This window comes from Thunnus thynnus, chromosome 22, assembly GCF_963924715.1.
Source record: "Thunnus thynnus chromosome 22, fThuThy2.1, whole genome shotgun sequence".
Classification (NCBI taxonomy): domain Eukaryota; kingdom Metazoa; phylum Chordata; class Actinopteri; order Scombriformes; family Scombridae; genus Thunnus; species Thunnus thynnus.
Genome location: NC_089538.1, coordinates 11701659 through 11728137, shown reverse-complemented (window position 1 = coordinate 11728137; position 26479 = coordinate 11701659). Strand labels below are relative to the sequence as shown.

Here is a 26479-nt window from a genome sequence, read left to right as displayed (position 1 = left end):
CAGACAAGCATAACATTTAACTTTTTTAATTGGTTACTCAATTGGCTGGCAAAGAAAATCATTGTCTTTTAATTCAATTTACTGCAAGCCATGCGAGAATTATAGTTAGAAACAGATCATGTGCCCACAATGTGTGTTTTATTGTATTAAGCCTTGGAAATTGTTTCATCCTATATGTAATTGATGAGATATCCATGGTGAAAATTACCTTGTGCAGCCTTGTTTACTTTCTCCAATTCAAGACAAGTACCTATCTAAACTCCCACACAGAAAATGCCTGAAAGATGAAAGCTGAACAGGAAATGTTGGCATACAGACACCGCCTACACTACCTTGGCATTTCATTTATGCTTAGGCATACAGTTGGTCCACAAATTCTTAAAATGGTCCACTCTGCAGTTCAGAACCACATTTGCAGAACTACAAACCCACTCAGTAGTTTAGAAACCAGATGGTATAAGCAATGAATAATGATGTAATGCTATAAAAAGGTTTTGAAAACAAATGTTGAATCCAATGTTACAGCTATGTAATCATATAATAAATAAAATCCTTTCTAGATGATGACATGTACTTTCCTTCATTGTTTCAAAACTGCCAGGTGGAGGGCTTAAATGTACTATCCCAAGTTATTGTATGTCTCAGTTGCACCAAAGCTGGCTGACACATCACACCACAAAAATGTACATTTTTAAAACTACCTTCATTAGACCAGACAGTGTAATTTGTGAGGTTGCAAGGTTGAGGTTGTGAGGGGTGACTTTGCTGAGCAGGAATAGGTCTTTTCAAAAAGTAGACATTATGGCCAATTTTACTGCTGCAGTCCCCCTATCAGGCCAATTAGTGTAAACACAATTCCCAAATGCATTATCTCTCAGATTTTTGTGAAAATTGGACTAATTGTGTCCAAATGAAATTCAGTGCAAAATTCCTTCAAGTTTCGTTAAACTCAAATTGTGTGTTTGTGTGTGTGTGTGTGTGTGAGAAAAGCTTGCCTCAGAAAGCACCTTCCTTGCGTCCAGGTTTTGCAGTAGTACTTCCTGGGTGTTAATCAGCTGCTGTGGAGTGAGGGAGCAGCTGACATTTTGAAATGCCCCCTTTTCAGCTTGGCTGCTAAATTGGACATACTCATCCAGATCTGTCCCCTCACACAGGATGCTCCTCAGTTCACCTGGTCTCAGGATGCCTGTCATCTGAAGAATAAATACCAACTTTGGTAGGAGTTGACAAACAAGACAAGTTTTGATTTGACCATATTTTATTTATTCATGGTATGCTAAATCACATTTAATCAGATCAGATATAAAGCATTGTTTCCATTTGAATTAAAACTTATTTTTCTTAGATCACCCTAAAACAAAGACAGATATACTATATTATATATATATACACATACACTAATAATGATACTTAGAACAACAGTAAACATGTGACAGTCACAAACAGTGACAGCCACATGCATAGATGCATAGAAACATGCATAATTTGTATGATTTCTTGACAGTTTACCCAGCATGACATGGGCAGAACACAGAGAACGGCTCATGAATTGTCGTGGAAACTTTTGCTTTCTGGGCACATCCTGGTACAGTTTGCACCAGAGCCCACTGAACCATCAGAATGCATCAAACAGCAACATCTATCTATTAATAACAACATCTATTATTACACATCGTATTTACACAAGTATCCTTTTTAATGCCAGGGAAGCATAATTACCTTCCTGCAGCTCATCTGGTATTACTTGGCACTTAACACGGTATCAATAGGCACTCATTCTACTTCTTGCTGGCACATCTGGCACATTTGAACAAATGCCTTTACTTACTCTACCTTAACCTCCAGTCTTATATTGCTACACATCAATGTTGTGAAATTATACTCACTGGATTGACATAAATCTTAGCAGCAAGAAGGCTTTGGACCACTGTTGGTGGCACCGACAAATTCTCTTTCAGATGCTTGGAGAAAGTTTCATTTTCTCTTAGAATACTCCCCAGGATCACCGGTTGACCTTAAACATAAAGAATCATTACTTTTGCAGAACTAAAAGTTATACACCGCAAAAACTCACTTAGATGTTTACATGTGCTTATAACTGGTCAGAGATGGAATATTGAAAGGCAATTTGTTTTTGTTTGTTTTTCACTCTAGTTTTATTATCATAGTTTTGGACATAATCCTCCTTACTGCCACCTGCACTGCAGATATTTTGCAGCCAACGCTGCAGTCTTTCTGTCTCTGCCTCGATTCTTTGTCTGTCCTTTTCCATTTATTTTCCAAACTACTGTACACAAATCTGCTTGCATGCAGAAACATGCGTGAAATGTATGTAATTTGCACTAATAGACACCTATGCCAACCGTGGAGGAGAGCCTGTGCTGTAACTAATGGAACCTGCAATGGTAGGTTGGTTTAGCCAAAGCACAGGAGGACTTATTCTGTTGTTGAAAGGGCAAGATAAGAGTCCCTGTCTTCAAAATCTCTGCAGTGCGGCTGGTAAGTAAAACTGATAGAAAAAATGGCCAAATATATGAAAATAAAACCGTTGTGAAAAGAAGTCCCTTTTTGTTTCATGTATCCATGTAACTTAACAAATGAAAAATAAAAAAAATGCTGAATTCTTGATAGCATTCTGATTATCTTTTTGTTATACATATTGCTTTTAGAGGCATTATGATCTGATGAATTTGAGTTTAAATTACATCGCAATAAAATCCTTCACTGATGCAAGTAGGGGCTGAACACTTGAGTGTGTTAGAGGAGACAATTTGGTGCTAAACATGTACCAAATTGTTAACCAGCCACTTTCTCCTGATTATCTGCCCACAGATAGTTTGGGTTTGAAAGAACGAGCTTCAAAATCAACAATCGTTCATTGTTAGCCCCTCTACACAGACAGGAACAATGGCTTAGCAAAATAAGATTCATACTGTATCTATTCAACATGTGTTTTCTCCTCTCTCGCGCTGTTGAGATGATGAAGGGGTTACATAATTTAATTAGATCATCCGTTTTCCAAGTGCAATACTTGCAAGTCAGTCAATTATCAGGATGAGAGGAGGAAGTGACTTATACTGGGTTATTCAAGGTTCAATTAAGATAAATGTTAGGGAAAATAACAATCATTCAATACTCTCTGGAATTAATTATGCTGTTTGACACACTGCTTACACTCTATACAGAACCTCCTGATACCTACTAAACACACATTAATTCCCCTCATGACTGCAGGAGCATTGGGAGAGGTGGTCAGGGTCAAATTATGGGGAACTACAACATGCTCTGGGCTCTTCTTGAACACTATTGCCTTTCTGATTGAAGTGACCACCTGAGTCTTTTAATCAACCCCTGGCAAAAACAAAAAAGGACAACACAATCACCTTTGCTATCCAAGTCTTTTGATAATACTCCATTCCCCATTCTTGTTAATGACCTTTTGTGTTCTCGCCTCAGACAGTGAATCCCATTAATTATACCCTGGCTTAGATCTTTGATGGATTTAATCTTGTATATTACAAGCCAGCGACCCCAAAATGCAAATGGCCCACAAGCCGTTTGTTGAACAGCAGCAGAACCCCCCACCTCCACCACCCCCCCACCCCCACCACCTCTGTCTTTTTCCTTTTTGCAAATTAGGTGCCGTATGAAAATCTGAATATCATCAGGCCAAATGAGCCTAATGCAAAGCAGCAACTTATCAAGACAAACGATCTGTCAGTCTGCATGGCAAATTGCATCATAAATAATCACACGCCATTGTTTTTGAGGGATAAAGGAGAATAACAAATCCTCCAACTTGTCATCCTCATGAAGGGGATACTTTCCTTGATGGAGGGTACTTAACAAAGATATAGCAGAGTGATTGTTGCTGAGGCTGAATATTTACGATACCAATTATTTTTTGAACCATTATTCAATAGCAATAAAACTTTTATATCAAGAAAGACCGATCTACACTTTGATCCTGTTGCTCTTCACCAGTTTCTGTGATAGTATTTGATAATATCCACTAAACATAGTAGTGCCATACTATAACGTCAGAGCATCAGGATAGTTGGACAACAAGCAGCAGGCTGATGCAAATGACATGTCAATTATGCTTCTGCTGTGGTATTCAAATGCTCTTACCATTACCAGGGTTGGACTGTGACAGGACTGAAGCCCACTGGTCGACATCATCTGCCAGTAGTTGTGCCTTGTTGAGAATAGATCTGTTTACCAGGAGGGTTTGCAGCTCAATCAACATCCCAGAAATTCTGGTTTATCAGGAAAACAAAAAAAGATCACACATTTATTTTTAAACTTTATGTTTTAGATATAACTTATCTATCAAAATATTTGTTTGCATCCTAATGTGTAACAGTATGTCTTAGGGGACAGAGAGGGAAACTTTTCTTGAACGTACATGGAGTTGTTGAAGTTGTTGACTTGGCCTGGTGTCTCCCCTGGTGTTGGATAGTTCAAACAGGGATTGTCGATATTACAAATCATACCTTGAAGCCAGGGCAGCACGCCAGCTGATGGCATGGCTTTATTAGGGTAGTGGCCTAGAGAAATGGAGTAGTATATTCATTCATCTATCCACCTTCATGGCAAACTCATTGTTGTTTGGTAATACAGATACAGTAAGATCACAACACAAAAGTTAGTATTTTTTATGTTTTTACTACAGTATTTCCCTCAGCATTTTGATATATACATTAGTTTTAGTTGTTATGGAAACAAAATTAAACTGGAGGAAATGTTCTGCCAGTTTAAATCACTTGAAAAATAAAGACTGACGTTACTATGGGCTTGTACTTACATTGGCCTTTGAAAATTGGTTTGTTTGTGGACCGCACCCACACCAATATAAAGAAGAGGAACAGAGGCCAAATCACTTCAACGACCAACCGAACCTGCAAAAAGGATTAAGTGGTCATCTTTACACAATTTGCTTATGAAATACACCTCTGGAACATATTATGCCTCACATCATTTGCACTGTTTTCTCAGGTCAAAATGTGACCTCAGTCCTAAAATCAAAACAGGATAAGGATGGGAGGGAGGTGAAAGCGTGGACAGGATTACAACACTACAAGGAATTGAGAGTCATGTTTTATTGGTTTCAGAAATACCAAACACTTTCATATTAATACTAATGATCTGAAGGCAAATGGTAGTATTACTGTGTATTTTATGCAAACTTTCAAAAGTATCGATAAAAATTTAAAAGCCAAAGAAAATTTGTTTCAAATCTAAATACTTTTCTGTCATAACATTTTTGTGAATCCTCTGCCTGAGACAGTAGGATTGGAGGTGCAGTCGAGATACAGTTAATGAATAACAGCAATGACCTTGACCATAAGTACTGTACTGTCTATGTGAGCATGTGTGTAACTATGTGGGTGTGTTTACAATGTAGCTACACATGTCATAGTCCATATATTTTGCTGTTAGTCTTGCTATTACTCTAAGCACTTACAGGATTGAGAGAGCAACCTCTGTTTGTGACTCCCCAAGCCGAAGCTATCGCACACTCCTTATCTTCTCCTCGCCATACTCAATCCTCTTCTGGATGAAGAGTACCAACCACTTCTTTGCTTTAATCCAACCGCTTTAATACCTGCTAGCAGGCACTGTCCCGTGTGACATGCCAGGCTTTTATTTCAACCCCAGGGGAACGGGTGAAGAGAGAAACCAACAAAGCACAAATGGATGACCTCGAGGCTTTACTTGTTCTCGAGGATGTTTCTCATATTTTTCCCCTCAGTTGGCCTTGAGGGATATTCTAGAGACAAAGTAGCAAGACCTTAAAGTTTTAATGTTTTGAGGTTTTATATATCTGAACCACAATGAGCTTGTTCAAGTTCAAGCTTCCACATTCACCAAACACACCTCCATGTTTCTTTTTCCAACTGCTGTAACTGTGGAAACACCAAAACAGTCCATTTTCTTTTCACAGAAGTCAAGGTAACATGGAGCTCTAAAAGCTGGAGGCCAAATAACATTTGTACAACACTGGATTCCACCTTATTAATGCACCTCATCCCTACAATTGAAGCATTTTCATCCGATAGAAATATCCAATAGCGGATGGCTTCCAAAGAGATATTACAGTGCTGCAGCTCATCCTTTCTTGACTCTTCACCCCACATCCTCTGCCATGTAGACTTTTACGCATCCCTTGGCACTCACCAACCCCATTCCCCAGCCCTGCACTTGCCAACCGAGCCCCCACCGCTAACCTCAGTTGACCTGGTCCGCCTGCACACTCATCTTTCCAACATCTCTCTCTGAGTGACCTGCTTAGAGAAATCAGCTGAAAAGCTCCAGTCAGCAAAGCCCCAGCTTGTGCTTTGGTAACATGTTCAGACACTATATCTGATGATGCACATTAGCCTAAATAATAAGAGAAGACATCTGTCCTGGGGTTGTTGTGTTCATGAATAAACTTGAGGGCAAACAGAGGTGAAAAAATACGGTAATATATATTGCTTTTTATGCTACAGCACCATGGCAACCTTATAAATAAAGTAAGGTTTCTGCAAATAGAACCACAGAATAGGGATTAGGGGTGGGGCTTGAACATACTTTTTTTAGTTGAGTATATAGGCAAATACTGAATCTTCAGTTGTAGAATTTTGTCAATGAATTACAGATGAGAAAATTACAGAAAATCACGTTGCACATATTTCAAAGAAACTGGATAGAACTTCAAATTCAGTCCTTTAATTCCCTCCAGTCTGTGTGTCAGAGAGGATGTAGTTCTGCTGAGAGGCTGAATTATCATAATGTATTCCAAAGAAAAGCCATGGAGAGGGAATACAGAGATCATGGGCACTTTCTCAATGTCTGGCTCCCCCGGCATTTGCCATCGGACACCAGCGTCTTTGTGAATAGATAATCTCCTCCTATGAAATTATGTGAAATACTGGACCATAAAATCAGTTTCATGCCTGTTATAAAATCTTAAAATGCTTGGTGAGGCATTCATATAATTGGTCATTAACCTCCACAAGCCCTCCAGAAGCACCATTGTCCTTGCTAACTCCCACTGGTTTTGTCTAATAACAATATTTCATGTTGACATTGGCCAAATATCCTACATTCCATGCACAAAACCAGCACTGTCCCCTTACATATTCTTGAGGAAAACTAGTCGTATATTTCTTTCTGATACAAAAGAATACCACCCTGTTCTTTCCGCAAGCTGATAAAATTAGCAGGGGGAATGTTTCCCTGATACAAACTTGTAAAACTGCAAATGACTTTGCCTTGAGTTATTCCAAGAAAGTATGAACTTTGATGAAAGCTGATTCTTTTTTGTGGAGATGTCTTTTGTTCTACTCTGGCAACAGGCACACTGCTGTGCTTGAACCCCTAACAAAACAAGTGGGTGGATGTGACTCCTATTATCACTGCAAGGGTATAAATCAAAGAACACACTGTAGCTCTTTGTAACAGATATATCTGCCTCAAAAATGACTCATAAGGCTAACTAGATTCCATGACAACTTGTTCTGACCCTTGAAATACAGTTGCGACACATGGTTTGACTGTAATCTTGCTGCAGCGTGTGACCTCTTAGCCAGGAGAGGTGACATCAGAGACAATAATATCCACCATATATCACTGGCTGATCATGTGTAGGCTAGTGTCTGTGATGAGAATGAGGAAGTAATGAATGGGAATCAGGGAAATGCCCAGGGATAATACCTAAGAGACTTCAGCCTCACCAATGGTGTTAAAATACAGTTTGAAAAGTTTTCTAAGTCACACACAAAGGCAATATTAATGTTTAAAAAACACATTTTCATTTGAAGATTTATCTGCAAATCATTTATATTCTACAAGTATTTGCATTTTGTTAGAATTTTAACAGATGACTTACAATAAACTAGACAAGCAGACCTGCTAACCCTGGATGAACTTTTTGAGTACCACTCCGGCAACTTAGATGTGTCAGATGCAAATCATTGCTGTTCACACATTGAATTATTGTACATAATTTGCAAATATAGACATAACAGTACATCATTTGCATACTTGCAGCAGTCAAACAGACAAAAATGTGAGGGTTGCACTAATAAAAAAATGTAAATAATTTTAATAAAAAATAACAGATTGTTTAGAAAAACATCTGCAGATACCGATACTGTTAGTTGGTCATTTATGCCTGCCGTTGTCCATTTGTCTTTCACCTGCCGAAACACATCTTACCAAAGAACACAATTTCACTTAAGCTACACACTAACCTACTGCTACTACTGACTTTATAATAGTGTATATTGTTTACACTTCCACAATAATAAACAGACTATTTTGTGGCTACGATGAAATAAATATTTTAGAGCTGGTTAATACAACTGTTCTCATTATAGGCTGAACATCAACATGACTGTTGAAACTGTAGAAGTAATCACATCCCTCCTTACATATTGTACTTTGCAATGAAGGGGTGTTTCCTTTCCTTTACAGGTAATGTTATTTTTGCAGCACATGAAACCACTTTTTTTCATAATGCCATGATCTGCTCCTCTCATTATGGTAACAGGTTTGGCTGCAATAATATTTATGAAAAGTTATGTTTAACAATCTGCAACAATATAACTTTACCATTACTTTGCCAATTTAAATGCCTGGTGAATGAGCAAGCTAGATTGCAAATTATGTAACATAAGGCTAATGTTATGAATGTTAAATATTTTCCCAAGGTTGGCAGGTCTGCATTAACTCAATTCACAATTTCAACTTTCCGCATCCACCCCAGTCCGTTTCTCTTTGCAAAGGAGTTAAAAGAACTATCCTCACTTCAGGAACCAGCCAGCCGGAGTGAGGAGGGGGATAAAATCAATGTCGTATTGCTATCAATTTGCAGTCTTTTGAGATGACATTACGCATTTGTCAATCATGATCATCCCTGCTTGATATTTGAGTGAAGGCAGGGGGGAATGAGTCCGGTGCTATGATTGGTTGAACTCTTCTTCTTCTTCTTCTTTTGCTTTCTGGCAGACTAGACGCTGCTGCCTCTCGCTGTTAGACTTTGATGTCACAATGCGTACCTGCTACACAAAATGCGTACAGGTTGGCAGGTCTAGACAAGGTAGGTGTGTGCTTATGCTGAAAATCGCAGGTGCAAACACTGTAAACATATTAAAATTTCTTAAAATGTTCATTGTTTGTGTCTCAGATGTTGAATGGGAGTTGTTAGTCAAGGCACTTACAGCAGTTCAAGCACTGAAGCATTGAAAGGGTCTCAGTTTTTCATTAGTCCGTTTCACACATGTCTGAGGGAAGCGATACGCCTCTATTTTCATCAATACTGTCTACACAGGCTGGGAAACAGCTCACACATGACTTCGACCTCAAGTGTATTTTTATACTTCAAGTCTATTTTCTATTGTTTTATGCGCATAACTACAGTGTGTTGGGCTCTGAGCACAACACTCAATACTGTGCCTAACAGAGGATCGAAGCTGCTGCTGCTGCTGCTCTGCTAATGTGCTGCTTTCACAACTCCGACTACGCAGACGTGTAAGAGCCAAAAGCAGCTGAAATCAGTTGAAGCGTAATTACTGAAAGCATATGAAATTTTGACTTCAACTTTAATCCATATAGACACTTGAACTGCACGTTTGTGTGTGTGCACTGCAAGTAGTTGTGCTAACATTTGAAGATTAAGAACTGAAAGCAGTTGAACTGTTCTGTAAAATGTAGGTGATGAAAGCAGTTGAAATGTCAGTTGAACTGTGCAATTTCTTAACTGTAAGCAGCAGAGATAGTTTGAGTACTATGTAAATAGTTTAAGTGAATTGGCTTGTGAGAAGTGACAGCAGTTGAAATGATTTTGAGCGGTCAGTAGAAGACTAAAGATTAGTTGATAAGAGATATAAATACAGGAATATGTGTGCATTGCTGACCGTGACCACACTGGTAACCTTTTTTACTTTTTTTATACACTGCAATGACACTAAATCCTTGGATAACATTGCTGAGGACAGACTGTGACAGTAAATTGGTAAAAAGAGCCAGAAAGAGTATTTGCCCTTCAAACAAAGCATTTAACAGTCGTCACTCCCTATCCCGTTTCATTAAGCCAAAGACTGGCTTTGTTAGAACTAAAATACAGGCAATGTGACATAATGTGCAAAAGAGATAGATCTCCAAAAATTGAAGGTGACACTTTGAATTGGTCTGCATTAAGGTAAGATTGTTCTTGTTCTCTAGTGGGAGAGTTAAAGGCAGCTTACATCTATAGGAGACAATTTTCGTAGTAAATCCCTCCTATTACCTTCCCCTCCCATGAATAACTTGGTTTGCCCTTGATAACACAACCCTAGGATAACACAACCATATCCTCATTTTCCCTCCATTGCTGACCAATTTTTAGCAGATACACGTTGATTTGCAAAGGGGGGTTTGGTGAGCACAAGTGTACCTTTTGTCTCTTCCGGAGAGTGAAGTTCTTCCACAGGAGCAGAGTGAACTGCGTCAGGAGACCCATTACGGCTTATCCTGGCAATATCCTGCCAAAGCGTCGCTATGGCAACTGGCCCACTTAATAAACCCTGGAGGGAATAAAAGGCAGAGTTTGGTTTTAATACAGAGGAGCAATGCATCTTGGGGGAGTGCCACTAATCATTCACTTCCCCAGGCCTTGGGGCTTATGGTGCTGCACCTGTTCTAAGAATTATTATCACCTACACTCAGCAAAACCCAAGACAGGGCTATGTCTCAGCGTGTGGAGGTTAAGCCATTTGGATCTACAATATAAGAATCTTTATTTAAGACCATGTGGTTGTTTTACTTGATGTACTGCTATAGACTGTGTATGGAGAGTGTACTGCATATAAAACTATCAGGGTCAAAACCCAACCTTGTTTCTTTTCCTCTTAAAGGAGGATAAGACAATGTGAACTGTGTGTTCTGTCTCATTAACCACTACTTTGCTACATATTTCCTGTCAATTAATCAGTCTTTTTGGTGACCAGAGTAAAATAAATGACATAAACTATATGGGCAACTGATTACTTTTCATGTAGACCAAAGATTACTGTAAAATATTTATTGCAGGTTTTACTAGCCACTGAACAATGATTACACAGATAATAAACAAATAGATTGACCATGGTATTTTTACACTTAGGCATCAAGTATGACCTTTATTTAAAGTCCACAACTGACAGAATCTCTTTTGACTACAGTTCATTCGTGCCATGAGGCTGCAAGCCTAATTATACAATTGGGATGTTTAAAAATTTGTAGTTTCCATTTCAAATGTATCTGTGTGGGAAGTTTGTGTCCTATCTGTAAAGTAAAGTTTAAGCAATGGTAAGAATCATTCATATGCCAAATACTCTTTTGTATAAAACATGTAAATACATTTTCTGAAATGTGGTAAGAAAAGCTGTAAAGAATGTATTTATAAATTGTTAATATTCTATGGCCAAAGTGTGTTACCTGGCTTTAAAACATGTTGCAGACTACTTGAACTGATTCTCAGTGGAGACTTAAGATTAGAGTATGTGCGCTAGGTGGGGAAGGAGGGGATGGGCTTTTTAGCCCAAGGGTAGTCCTGACAAATGTGCCACCTTTTAACGCTCCATTTCCTCTTTCTGTACAGGTTCCATCTTCCCTCTGTGTGTTTACATTATTTACTGCTACTTCACGGATGTTTTATTTACTGTCATGGGAAAGTTGAGGCTTCTTCACTTCCAGATGGCCAAATAAGTGTTCTAATGGGCTAAAGGATTAGAGTGCTGAAGGCCATTCACTGATCAAATACTAAATATTGGCACAAGAGTAACAGACTAAGCATAGACTCTCGACTAACATTTTGTTTTGTTGGCAGTACCAATTTGTATTGTTGTGTAGGCCAACTGCATTGAGTCACGCCATTACTTCCGTTGTCAAGCTATCAAATGCATTCCATATTTTTTGACATTTACCAGAGACTGCAGAAGGATAAATGTACCACACTCAACACCTCCTCCATAGCACTTTTTCTTGTAGTGCAGAGTTCATTATTTGCTTTAGCCTTCAGTTCATGGCTTACTTTGTATACCCTTGGATGGGGATGGCAGGTATGGAACTATACAAGGGTAAACTAGCATGAGTCTTTACATAGAGGCCTAGTATATGCATGAACACCCGACTCCATCAAATGCTTGTATAATTGAGTATGTACTGCATTCACTTGCACAGCTTTCAAGCCTTGTCTTTTCAAACGTGTAATGTGGAAGAGAGGGACAGCTTGGTACCACCTCCACTCTGAAATCACGTCAAGCATGAAGGGTAAACAACATCTCTAAGAATATACTCAACCCATACGTCAAAAATGTGTGTGTGTGTGAGTTGTGTTCGTATCTGAGAAAAGAGATGTGTCTGTAAAAGATTGTGTGTGCGTGTGTGTGTGTGTGTGTGTGTTCGTGAGTGATGTGGAAAAGCGCAGCTCCAGGACTCTTTTTCAATTCCACATCTAAAGAACAGATAACAAGTAACAAGAGAGGGTATGATTGTGATTTGCATTGCAGTCGGAGTGTTACAAAACACAATGAACACAGTTCTCTAGAGAACAAAACCCATACAGTGTGAAGAGTGTTTTTAGATCGTCATTTTAATCTTCGACAAGGAGTACAGAGAATAATTGAAATAAGTTTTTTTTTTTTTGTCACTTGGCCATCAGGTGCTGGCATCAGCTTTTCACTGTATCATTAGTTCCAAAGAGAGCCCGAGGAAGAGCCAAGGAAGGGAGAAGAGGGGGGAAAAAAAGGAAAGTACTGAAAGGGTATACAAGTGCTGATGCATGCCTGGCATTTGGGAGACTATAGGGACAACAGAGCGCATTATTTCAGACCCAAGGATGATCGAAAGAGTAAACAGATATTTGTCATACAGCACAAGAGCAGAGGACAGCAGAGAATGTCTGTGACATTCGTTACAAGGGGGGTCACTATAGCCCTCTGAAGGGTATAATAGTCCCTGTGTTGCTTCATTCAATCTGTCTCTTTTCTCTTTCTAACTCTAACTCTCCATCACAGGCCTCCCCTACAACCCCACTGCAGAAATAAATCATACTGTATCAGTCTCTTGAGGTAGGCTCAAGGACATATGTTATTTGTTTTAATTATAGGTACCGCATTCTGATGAACCTGAGCACTCTCCTCTTTGAATGCTATATACAGCTTTTTTTTGTTTTATTGTTTTTTAAAAGTGAGCAGTTGGAGATTTTTTTGTTGTTGTTTTTTTTTCCAATCACCAGCACGATCATTCTGGATATTTAATTGCTGTACAATTTTAATCACCAGCATGATCCCTGACAGTTAAGTTCATTATGCAACAATAAAATAAACTGATTAAATACTCTGAGAGAGACATTAAGAGAAAAGAGGTACTCGAAATCAAAGTGTATAATGATACAAGTTGAGAGAAATGATCGCAAAATAATATATAATTTTTTAAAGACGTGTTGTGCAGAAGACAGACGAGGAAAAACAGAAATTATATGACCTTGGTCGATGACAGTATATCTTAAAAATTAATTTTCAGCTATCATCCACAATTGCAAAAAACTGATGCCTTTGGTTTTCATAATAAGCTTAGTATGATGGGTGGAGGTAGCAAGATAAAATAAATGTAATCAAAAAGTGTGTGAATTAGCCTACTAAGATGCATACTAAATAAGGACAACGATTTGATTCTGGCCGTGGACTTTTGTTGCATGACATACCCCTTTCTCCTCTCTACCCATGCTTCCTGTCTCACTGCACCTCAATAGCCAAATAAAATCCAAAATGCCAAAAATGTGTGTGTATGAAAACACTGATTTGATACATTAATTCAGTGTGGTTACAATGGATTCTAACTGTGACTCAAGTATCAAAATATCCGTACAAACTTTTCAAACAATGCTGTAATCCACTTCTCTGTCCGCTAATATGCTTGGTGATGTTACACTCTTTTTTTCCCCCCAAATTGTGGCCAAATGCGCAGCCATTTGTCACACTGTAATGCCACGTGTGAGTACCAGGATCACATAACCCAGTGCCCCTGGACTCTCAGACTGCACCTTTGTCACATCTTGGCCACTCTAGTCCAAGACCGGTGATGTAACTGTGTTTTGCACCCATGTATCATCACATGTGTCCATCAACTGACTACATTGCTTTCTCCTTACGTTCAGTGCTACAACTATAGCTGCTACACCTTCCTTTATCCTGTCTGATTCAGCTGTGGTTTTTGCATTAGTTTCAGCCCAAATGTCAGCAAGTGGTACCTGTTGGAATAACACATCTCAAATACAAATGGCATCCAGGTGCAAGGATGGTGACGCATCTGGCCTTGTTTGTTGGCCAAGGCTCAGTTGAGAGTGTTCTAGGAGTATTCTATCAAACTTAGACCGAAAAAGTGGGACATTTTGCAAAATAACCTTGAAATAATCTTCAGAAAAGACTCTAAAGAAGAAGTAGCAGCAGTAATCAAACAAGAACAGAAGAGGAAATATAATCTTTGGATTTTTTAAATAAAAACAACCAGCTAGCTGTCAACTGCTAACTGCTACCTACATCTGTTACCAACATTCCAAGGGGAAACTGTATTGAGAAAGCTAACAGAAGAGTTATTTTGTTAAAACAAGAGGAGAAATTAAGGGTTCTTTGTTGGTGGTATTCTCTCTCTCTCTCTCCATGAACTGATGTGATGGCGGTGCGACCAACGTTTGTGGCAGCCTCTCCTAGTTCCGACTATGCAGTATCATTGTCCATGTCTACATCTATGTCTTAGAGTGCAAGTGAAATATGTCTACGATCGTCAGTTTCTCTTGGATATTCGTAACAAAGACTGCTACGTGAGCTAAATCAGCTGAGCGAGCTATGAACGAGCTCTGCTATGCCCAGTGGACCCAAAGGAGACCACAACCTTGCCTGGAGGTGCGCTGGAGAGAAGACATCGAAAGCAGTGCGACGGGATGTAGAAGCGGGGCAAGTGTGGAGGAGCACAAGCAAGGCTAATTGTTAACCCATACAAACCAGCAGTTCCAATAATCATGTTGTCTAATGTTCTCTGGACAGCAAAATGGATTTTATAACTCCCAATCAGTGCTGGTCACTCATTGACATGCAAGAGCTGTCTACATCGTATTGAGACATGTAGTTTTCTCTAGAATTACACTTTAATGCACTGTGCTGCTCGTTCTTTTTTTGTTTTGTTTTTTTCTCTTGGGATTTATATGTTTTTATCATTTTTTAAAGGGAATTTTTAGACATACAGTATATCTTTATCCTTTCTGTTGTTGTTGCACTGCTGTGGGCTGGGAGGAACAGCATTTCATTTTTTTTGTGTATGCAAATACACAAGAAAATGACAATAAACTAAATCTTGAATCTCCACACTTTCTATAGCAATGTACTATCAGCAGCCAGAAGTAGCTGCAAGACTCTCCTTTGCACTTCTACCTGACTTAAGCTGCAGTACTCCCCCTTACTTATACTGGCTGCAGTACCGTGCTTTCCCTGGGGCACCTCTCTCACCTGTCCCATTGCCAGCATTGCCAAGCTGATAAAGAAAGAGAATTTACAGACCCAAAGATGGATCTTGATTATCTTTTAGAGTCCCACACTGGCAATATAAGTACAGATACCATCTAGAATACAGTACCAGGTTTTGTGAGAAGATCGTTTCTTTTCTCAGCCGTGTCCCCACTATCCACAGCCTCACACAGCAGCTATGTATGGCATATGGCCAGTCTGCTTTATAAAGATAAATTACCTGACCTGACGATGAAGTAAATATTAAGTCATTCACAACCTTTGTTCTTATTGTGAACTTTCTCATAGGGGACATATAGTGTGATTGAGATTTAATGCTAGGAAAAACACTTGTAGTATTAAAATATTTAATATTTTCTTAATTTTAATTATTTTAAATTATAGATTGAAAATCAATCAGTGTCCATATCAACAATCAAACAAATGCACATTAAAAGTAGTATTACTGTTGCATATAGTGAAAAGAAACCATTTTTCATGCCTGTCCATTTTCACGCTAGACTGACAAGGGCATAGACCCATAATTACTTATTAGGGCAGAAAAAGTAAACCATGCTAGAGACAATGTGGTGACATTATGCTGCTGCACACTAGTGTTAACAGAGCAACACTTGTTGACCTGATATTAGTTTTGAAGATAACAATGACTCAGTCTGTACAATTTGGTCAAACCTTTATGAAGTAACCTTTTAGGGTGTTTATTTGGTGTGCTGCTTTACTTCAAGCCTGTTAAATGACTTGCTTATTACATATTTTTTTCATAGACCCTAAAATGGGAATCAGGTTTGTTGATCACAGCTGGTTTGTAATTCATATCTTAAAAACTTTGCTTTAAAAACCTTTTAACAAAAGATTTTTGTTTGTGTCCTGGAGTGTGAGATACATGTAATTCTCATGCTGAGAAAGTGTTTATATACTGTACAGTATATGAAAAACACTGCAAACCTAACCTTGGTTAAATTTACCAGAACCAACTACAATTGGCAACCCGTTCCTTAATAGCAAATCTACATGTTACTAATGCTACGATGGTGGCATCCTGTATGTGATTTCTGAACCAAATACTTCCTGGTAATCACAGAGACTGTGAGCTGTGACATTAGCGTCTGCTAAAATGCTATGACTGATATGTCAGTTATTACAGGTAATTAGTTTTAGAGAAGTTAATACTTCTAAGCTCTGGTAACTGTGCTTCCTGGGGCAACCTGTCAATCACTTTTAGCAGCTAATTACTCATTCATTAGAAACAAATGAAACTGATAAATAAATAAAATTATAGGATAAATGTTAGCACTTAATGAATAATTACGACATGTCATTCAAGAGGACATTATTTTGCATATGTATTATACAGTTCAAAGGTACACCGTATGTGACTTCACTTCTCACTTGTTAAAGCGTTTCTGTGTAAATCATTTGCATGGAAGCAGCGTTGCTCAGCGCAAGCTAATGTTTTTCCTCTTTCACCTATGACTCAGCAAACCTGCCCTGTGATAATGAGGATATTTGAAGTTTCTATTTGGTCGATAGCGATACCCAAACACTAAACACTAAATACTTAAATTTGTTCTGTTATTGTACAACACAAAAGGTATCTGTTGAAATCCTGTATTCCCTTTCTTAGCTCCTTTATTTCTGTATTAAAAGCAGCCAGTCTGGAGGCCAGTTTATTAAATGCTTTCAAATAAGATAAGCAGTTCTCTGAGCGCTCTATTCGATCTGCTGCAGACAAGACAGGCAGAGGAAAACAGAGAGATACCCAGGCCTGAGCCTGAACTAGCCTCGGGAGTAGAGAGCAAGCTACAGTAACAACAACAACAACAGAAGAAGAAAGACAGCGTCACAGGAGGCTTGGCCGCAAAACATGTGTGCTGTTAGAGAAAACAAACTGTCAAAAGCAACCTACCTCCAAGCTGTTCAGTTTTCACCCATCAGCACATCTTAGGGCTAAAAGATAGATTTGACCAGTTCGGCTGCCAGCCTTATGAGTAACACAAAAAACTTAACATCTCTTTCCCTGTGTCTCTCTCACTCCCTGCCTTGCTCACATGGTCTCTATCCCCTTTTGCCTAGAGTCATAAAGTATGCAAATGACCTCTGCTGAGCCTGTCGTAGCGACTGTAGCCACAGTAATACCACAGCCAGAAAGCACACAGGTGGTGTACATTACACAGCATGTTCCCTTAAGCTTAGCCCTGTAGCACAGCACATATGTCTGCTTCTTGTAGTCCTGTCTGAGTCACCTGACGAGGCGAGAGAGGGTGAACAGGAGCATTGCCCTACATTTCACTGGCCTTGTTATTGCGTTCACGGGCTGTGTAAGTTTGTGTCGCGGGGTGCCTCACAGTAAACTTTGAAATATAATCACCTGTTGACTTAGCGCTAATTATTCATAAGCTAATTAGTCCCAAAATTAATCTTTTTTTTGAATAAGTGAAGCATCAATTAGAGAGGTTAGAGAGCAGATGGAATCATGAGAAGTGCGTTTATTTATCATGAGACAGTGCCGAGCAGGAAATGTTGATGATGTTGATGATCAACTGAATGCGTCACATGGGGGGAGCAACTAAGAGCATTGACTGTAGGGTTTTATAGCAACTATATAATTTGGTAACAAGGGGGCTAAGAGTTTATTATGCTAGGTGATAAAGAATAATACCAAAGGTGCGCTGGGAGGATATAATTATGTAGATGAGATGGGTGTTTACTAAGGAGGTAGACAGGAAATAAACAGATAAGACTCAAACTGGATGATATTTCTGTGTTCATTAGGAAATGTGTCGCAGAACAAGGATTTTCTTTTCAGACTAAATCTAAAGCGAGACTATTGCATAAAGCTCTACAATTTGTCATTCCCTTTTTTAAAGGAATATTACATTTGGTTGATATTCCTGTAATTCATGTGAAGATAAATTTTGAAACACCAATTTAAAGTTTTGAAAATGTTGAACTATTAAATGAGACTGTGAAATACCAGTCAACTCCCGAGCAGCGCTACAGCGCACTGATACAGAACTCTTAAAGCAAACATGCAGGTATGTGAATTTCTGTCATAACTGCAATCAAATGTTCTTGTCCTCCCTGCTCTTTCAAACTACATGGAGAAAACTTTTTTTCTGTCCCTAACAAATCACCTCAAGAGTCACGGTGACTTGTTCATGAGGTGTAGGTCCATACTCTCAATTAGTTACACTCATAGAACCCAGGTGAAACCTCAACTGCCCAAAAGTAATTGCTTCGACTAATGAAGTGCTGCTGCTAGAAGGTGCCAGCACAGTGGAGTACACCTGCCGTTCCCAGGTCAGTAAACTCTGTATTAGTCTAGCCATACTAATGAAAAACAAGGTGCGTATTTGCAACAGCACTACCATGTAATTTGTTTCTTGCATACCTTAAGGAACAAATGATAATGGGAACACTACCTGAACCTGACAAGAAGAAATGAGCCAAGGGCTACAGACTGAGGAGCTGGATGAACATACAGTAAGTAAAGCAAAGTAGTCAAAAAGCTATAATGAAAGCAGATATTCAGCATAGCAAATAGTAAATTTAATGGTTTCCACCTCTGAGGAGCTCAACATCGGTACATTATTTACTGCCTTTGGGATGTCTGTGTAGAGTGATGGGCAAGTGATTTCTCATTCTGAAGAGGAAAGCAGAGCGCTGAAATTATTTACAAGCTGTACATGCAAAATTCTGTACAGGATCAAGTGCTCCTGCAAACTAGCTTACATGGTAAAATTTAATGGGGCAAAACATCAAATTCTTTGTCCATATGAAAAAGTGAGATGAGTAAAAGAGCAGAGTGGAAAGTGAAAGGGTTGTTGTGTGCTTGTTTTACATTGTACTGTACTTCAAACACACAGCAAGAAGAGTACCCTTCTGGTGCTCCAACTTTCACACCTTCCACACCATCTCACAACTTACATTATTATAGCACTGACGTTTGCTATGATCTACAGCAGAAACGATATTTCTTATTACATGACCCGGTGCAAAGAATAAAAAGCTCCTTAGCGATCCTTGTTGAGTTTATTGCCAGCTCGTGGGTACTCAAATACAGAAAAGTTCACCAACTGACTTATTTATGTGCATCAAAGTTCAAGCTAGAACTATTACTTGGCTAAATCCTTGGGTGCTTGCATTTCAATCAATTTCAAGATACAAAATATACGAAATAATCACAGCCAAATACCCAAGTAAGTCTAGTCAATATCCCAGGCTGCTTACTGAGAACTGGGGGGGGGGGGCCCGACTGAACACCACTGAAAGCTCCCTGAGACTGTGTACTAGCAAACTAGCTGGCCTCCTTCTGCCCTTGTTACAATTTCTTTCTCCCTATAGATGAAGTGATGAGTAAACACACAGGTGCTTGTTAACCATGTTCCTCCAGACAGACTGGACAGATGATGGACACTTGGCAGGGATAAACATAAGACAGTCCTATAGGATCACAGTGGGATTCTGGCTTTCTATTCTGTGTTATGTCTTCCTCTTTGCAGGTGGAGAGTTGTACTGGGAAAAAGAAACCAGAAAAGTTGAGGAAAACAAGTGACAGCCTTCCACAACAGATGCTGGTGCTTCTTCCTGACTGCCGGCCACTGGTACAACTGTGTTTGTTTCGACTTCAGCCAGCACAGCCCACACAGACTGTGCAGAGGCAGAACAACACTTTCTTTTTTTAAACTTGTGTAGTCTAGTTTGACATCACCAGTGTATGGACTGCAGTGAGAACATGGTGTAAGAAAAACACCTTGAAATTTGATCAAAGATTGATCAACAGCCACCACCAGAAGAAAGACAGTTTCAATCCCTCTGGCAGGGATTGAAACTGTCCAACACTAACTAGCTTAAAAAACCAACAGGTTGCTGTTACGAAAAGGCAGTGCTGCAATACCAGGAGGAACAAAAAATGTATATGCAGTACTGTGCAAAAGTTTTAGGCACTTTAGATGTTTAGATTCTTATCCATCACGCAATACTATCAGGGTGGTGACTGATTGGTCCTACATTTATTCTGAAAAATAGCAATGACCCCAAACATACAGCCAGAGTCATAAAGAACTGTCTTCAGCAACAAAGAAAACAAGGAGTTCTGCAACAGATGGTATGGCCAACACAGAGCCCTGATCTGCGCACAACATGGCGACTGTGGTGGATGACGTGCTGAGCTCTGCAACAATAGTTGAGTACCTTATGCTATCTTTACAAGGCCAGCTGCTCAACAACTTGTTGAACTAATAGATTTTGACAGGCATACTGACAATTGGGGATTAACTGCCAAGATAAGAACTTTGATGGCCGAAAATACCCTAAAAGAGAGAAGGTTTGGAACCAAGTAGCCTCCCCTCTCCTCTCCCTCCACTTAATGGAACAGCTGTGCCAAGCGCAGCCAGAAAATCACAGAGCTTGAAAAACGAATCTCTCAACTCTCCTAGATATAAGAGGATGAAAAACTTATTGACACTCTGCTTGCTGCTTCCCACGCCACTGTCCTGGAACCAGCTGATGATCAAATCCAGGGACATAAAGCATGTTGCAGAGCAGCTTTCGGATATAATGAGCCCCACACCAATGACTATGTAGACACTATTCCTTGGTCCGGCCCGAAACAACTTGAGTCCAAAACCACAACGGATCTGGATATATCACACTGGCTAAACAGGGGAGCAAGACCGAACACCTGTTCTACCCCCACAGTGTCAAACCCTGAGCTCTGGACAGACACTGTCTGGGGTAAAATAAGAGTCAGAAACAACAAGCACAGTTCCACTGATGTCTCACCAGAGGTTCAGCTGGAGAACAGGTAAACTGTTGTGGACGAGCTGCCTGTCGGTGAGCCCAATAGTTATGCCACAGCTAGCATTAACACCACTCGCTCAGAAGCTAACACCGAGACCCGTGCTGCCAGTTAAGCCCGCGAGAGCGTCTCTCAGTGGCATTCGGAGGTAAACAACGGACCAAAAGCCACTAAAGCTAAGTCATCATCCAAAAGGACATCATCACAGCAGAACATGCACCAGACATGCGAAAAAGATGCTAAACCAGGCAATTGTTTCACATAAATACGACATATATGACATATTAAGATTGCTTTTATATAAATGTAACCTCACACTAGACAAAGCCTAAAAGGTATGCCGACATCTGGGCCAGCTGTATTTTAAAGTGAAATTTGTCTGATAATGAGGCCTTCATGAGTTATTTTGTGTTGTTAGATTTAACAAAACCAGTTCTGTGAGACTGTTCTTAGGCATAGCAGTGCTTTGAGCTAAATGCTAACATTAGCATAGCAACATGCACACAATAACAATGCTAACTTCCTGATATTTAGCAGGTATAATAATTAGTGTTGTCACTGTCTTAGTTTAGCATGTAAGCATGCTAACATTTGCTAATTAGCACTAACCAAAGTATACCTGCGACTGATGGAAATGTCATTAGTTCTGAAGATATCTGGTCATAAACCAAAGTACTGGACATTAAAATTGGACCTGGTACTAGATAGGAGATCATCAAAGTCATCAAATTAATCTCCTGGGCACCATGGATATCTGTACCAAATTTCATGGTAATTATCAAATGATTGTCGAGACATGACAAAAAAAACAAAAATGTCAACCTGCTGGTGGTGCTTGACAAAAAGACGGGAAATCACCAAAGTCCATAGGCCTCTTCTTTTGGGGACCATGAAAATTTACTGGCAATCCATCCAATAGTTTCACCTCTCATCCAAGCAGCTTCTTCAGTTCTAACTGTCTGGTAGGGAGTCCCAGGTATTTTACCTCTGTGGGGTTGTTAACAAGGTCATTGATACTACTTGGTTCATTAGTGCTCCTGGCTGTTGTAACGACAGTTGTTAGAGTCATTGTGGTTACAACACCACTTATCCCCCACCTACAATGCTGTCCTTTCATCTCTTCCCAGACTTAACAACCATTCACATTTGGCCTTGTGACAACTCCAACAACGTCGTTTACACTTGGCCTCAGGTGTCTCCAACGACTCGTACAACTGTCGTTACAACAGCCAGGAGCACTAACGAACCAAGTGGTATCAATGACTTTGATAACGACCCTACCAAGGTTAAATACCTGGTATTCCCTACCAGTCAGTTAGAACTTAAGAAACCCCTTGGATGAGAGGCAAACTGTCTTCAAATATCTACAACCAAGTCCAGTCCTTCGATTCAAGCCTCCTTGGATAAAAAGTTGCAGATTAAATGTTTTGATCAACTAATTGTTTCAGCTCTAAATCACATGAACACTTTCTATGCTAATGATGGGATGGGAAAATGATGATAAGCAGTTTGTTACTGGACTAGTGACTCCTGCTAATTGGTCGAACTGGGCATATTGCATTGGGATAAGGGGGGCCAGCATAAACCTCTGCACATATTATGTTGTCTGGGTAAAGCAACTTGCTGACAGCTGAACATGATTAGTGAATCCATATGTATTGGAGGAAGCACATGGTTGCCTACACATCCCCAGGCCAACAGTGTGTGTTAGCAGCAGCCTTTAGCAGGTACTGCAGTGTTTGAGAGACTGGCCCTACCAAATTAGACAGAGAAAAAAGTTTTCTCCGCTGTGCATATGGACAGACCATGATCAATGGGCTAACAGTCCGCCAGGCCACAACCAGGTGTGACACCTGCTGCCATGCTGGCATGGAGAACCACAGGAATAATAATGCCAAGCAAGCCATTTGCCAGCATAGTGATAGAGCCAAAGTCAGCACCAGTGTCATCTGCAATAGTTGGTGCAGCTCCATCAACTTGACTAGCGGTAGCGCTCACTTGTATTGGTGAATATTTTCATCTGAAAAGGTTTTTAACAAGTCTTTTGGGATCCTGGGTGCCATAGCGAGTATGTTATCAATAGCTCAACTGGATGATATTAACTCTGTTATACAGATGGCACTCATGCCAACATTGACTCAAGCGAGACGCAGTGCTGTATCTCTATGTCTTTTAATAGCCCTAGTTTGAACAAAATACTCAGTAACCCTACAATTTGATCCCTCTAGTGAAATATGTATGCATTTTATGTTCTTCAAAGATAACTGATTTACCAATTATAAGGGACGGACATGTAACTATGGAGGTAACTCACATAGACAAGAGACAAATAATATTTATGTTATCATCTAAGCTATTGTTCCAAACTTTTAACTCTAAAAAACATTTCCCAAATGTACCACATCACGACGCTTTACAGTCTTCATTTTCAAAGCAGGGAAAAGACAGTCCAACATTTGCAACAAAGATAAAAGCACCACTAATGAGAATTTCTGCTTTTTTATCTTTATCCCTCCTGGAAATATAAGCTCTGCTTCACTGTGGAATGGCATGTCTGTGTTATCTGTAAATACCTAATTTTCAGTCTCAGAAGCTAAGTTTAAATAAACAGGTAACTCAACATGAAGAACCACATAAATAACACAAGGTTAAATTTTCATTTAAATCCAAATGACAAGCAGTCAGGACCATCAGGATTCAAATTCACTGCATATGGTTGTTAATCTTTATACCAATTCACCTGCCAATCAGTCTCTAGAATGCTAATATTAAGGCACACATACTTTAATGTTTTATGTCCTGGTATATATTATCACTCTTTTTTTCTTTTTTTTTTTACAAGCTTCACACAATAGGTACACAGCATAGACTTGGTGGTGACATGATGTGCATTATTACAAAGTGTCTAAAGTCAATTTACTTTAGCACACTCATCCTTGAACCTTAATCCTAACCTTGAGCCTTATCTTAATTGTTCAAACAGTGTTTCACCTAGGTCTGACAGATACATGTAGGTGTGTCTGCATCTGTGAGTGTTTCTCAGTTTTCAAAATGTTAATCATGTAGAGCTTCACTTAATAAGCCCTGTATGCTCCTAGCAAGTGAGATCTCTGGCCTCTATGACACAGAAAAAGTATTTTTCAATTTATAGACCCAGCTTGACCATTCCGCAAGTCATTATCTGGAGTGTCACACAGATTTTGGCATCATCCAGAAAGACTGATGGTAGAGGAAATCTTTTACTATGAATAAGTTTAAGACTCAATCTGTTGCAGAGTTTCTGCAGAGTAGTCTGAATGGTCTTTTTTCCAAATACAGATGGCAAGAAAATAAGTAAATATATAAGTGATTATGTGAAAAAAATCTCCCAACCGGGTGAAATCAAGTAACCTTAGGCCTAAATTTGTCTCAGCATGATCGAGCTTAGTGACTTTGCACAGGCAAAGTGGCAGTTTAGTTGATTGTAAGCAGATTTTTTTCCAGTCTGAGTCCATGCAGTAATTTCACCTTTAGGCTTTATACGTTGTGTTTTGCTCCAGGGCCGAAGTTCCCTTCACCCTACTCAGCAGTTGGCTTGGGTCTTGAGGAGCATGCTCAGAACCGAGTGGACCCATGAAGACCTCTACTTCAGTCACAGGGATTGTAGTAGAACCTGATTTACATGCTACAAAAGATAATATAGATATTTCTTCCAGAAATTAATAATAATAAAAGGTCAACATCAATTATAAAATAACTGGAAATCAGTGATGCTGTAAAAATGTGAGTAATTTGGTCTCTCTTTTTAAGTCGAAAGTCATTCTAAACTAGCTGCGGGGGATGAACAGATCAGAATATGAAGATCTACAACACTCAGTACAAGATTAAATATAAGAAAAAGTAACTTTTTTTAACTTTTTTTTAAAAAAACCTCATTTGGAGATGCCTCTTAATGAAACAGTCTGGATGAAAACAAGACTGAACAACCCTTTGGAGCTTCAAAATTCAAACCTGAATGAAAGACGACACCCAAGTTCCTGGCAGCTAATTTGACATTTCTAGCAGAACGTTGAGAATTTGATGGATAACAGAGAATGCAATTAATGAGAAAAAGATTCAAAAAAAAAAAAAAAAGCTGTAGAAAGTTTTAAAACTTAAAAATTCCATCCAACTCTTACTATCAGCTAGACAGTCTTTTGAGTATAAACTCCAATTGTGTCACTGAGTTTTACAGGCAAGAACAGAGAGTATAATCACCATAGACCAGGCCTATTCAATGACATATTCAGTTGAGCCAGATTTTAAAACCATGAAATGTATATGGGCCAGACATTTTCAGCAGCATTTTTAAAAACCTTTTTTTTTAGCTTGTAGTAATGACAAATTTTAGACAAACACAAATGAATGTGGTAAAAAATAGCAATGTTGTTTCACCTTTGAAATAAAAAAAAATATTTGTGGTTGCATATCTGACCCAGGAACATCACAAAATGCAGAAACAGAATAAAAAAGCTATCAGTGCACAGAATCATAATCATAGCAAGTGGCAATTACAGTAACCAATACCACACTCTATTTCTCTCTACCAGTACCTCCATGTATGTCCACTAAAAGTGACACTGATAGGCTCGGATTATTATAAGTGTCTGACAACATTATGGAAAGGACCATATAGAGATTTTTTTTTTCTTTACCTTTCGCTTGATCCAATCTGTTTGTTATTGTGTCTGACCAAGTCTCGCTCAGGGATAAGTCTCATTCTGAAATCTCACAAGGGTTTGTACAGCTAAATATTCAGCCATGAGTTTGAAGATATTTTAGATAACACTAAGCTACGCATTCTGCACACCAACAAAACAAACTCTTCCCAGCACTCTCTCCAACTCTCACTCACGTTTCCACTGTTATCTTCCTGCAACAACTCAACTCTCACAAGATTTCAGAGCGAGACTTCTCCTTGATCAAGACTTGGTTAGACACAATAACAAACAGACCGGATCAAGCGACAGGTAAAGAAAAAAGTTTTATTCCTCTGTAGGGATCCTTTCCGTAATGTGTCAGACACATATAATAACAATCTGAGCCCGTTAGTGGCAAAAACAAGCACTTTTAGTGGACGTACATTGAAAGGGCGCAATTCAGTCAGGCGGATGTATGTGGTTTGTCCAAG

General features: G+C 39.2%; 1 protein-coding gene across 5 annotated transcripts in view; it reads right to left on the bottom strand.

Annotated features, from left to right (window-relative positions):
* The window catches only part of LOC137175098 (phospholipid-transporting ATPase ABCA1-like), a 186556-nt gene that overhangs the window by 136778 nt on the left and 23299 nt on the right, over positions 1 to 26479 (bottom strand). For 4 of the 5 annotated variants that reach the window (XR_010925572.1, XM_067580790.1, XM_067580789.1 and 1 more), the window contains 6 exons: positions 10424 to 10553; positions 4808 to 4901; positions 4409 to 4550; positions 4132 to 4259; positions 1887 to 2014; positions 996 to 1193 (listed from right to left, as the gene is read on the bottom strand). Coding sequence is in view for 4 of the 5 variants with exons in the window: in XM_067580790.1 (XP_067436891.1) it covers positions 996 to 1193; positions 1887 to 2014; positions 4132 to 4259; positions 4409 to 4550; positions 4808 to 4901; positions 10424 to 10489 (756 nt within the window). In the remaining variant the exon portion in view is untranslated. The remainder of the gene's footprint in view (positions 1 to 995; positions 1194 to 1886; positions 2015 to 4131; positions 4260 to 4408; positions 4551 to 4807; positions 4902 to 10423; positions 10554 to 26479) is intronic. The other variant, XM_067580791.1, reaches the window with a different exon arrangement.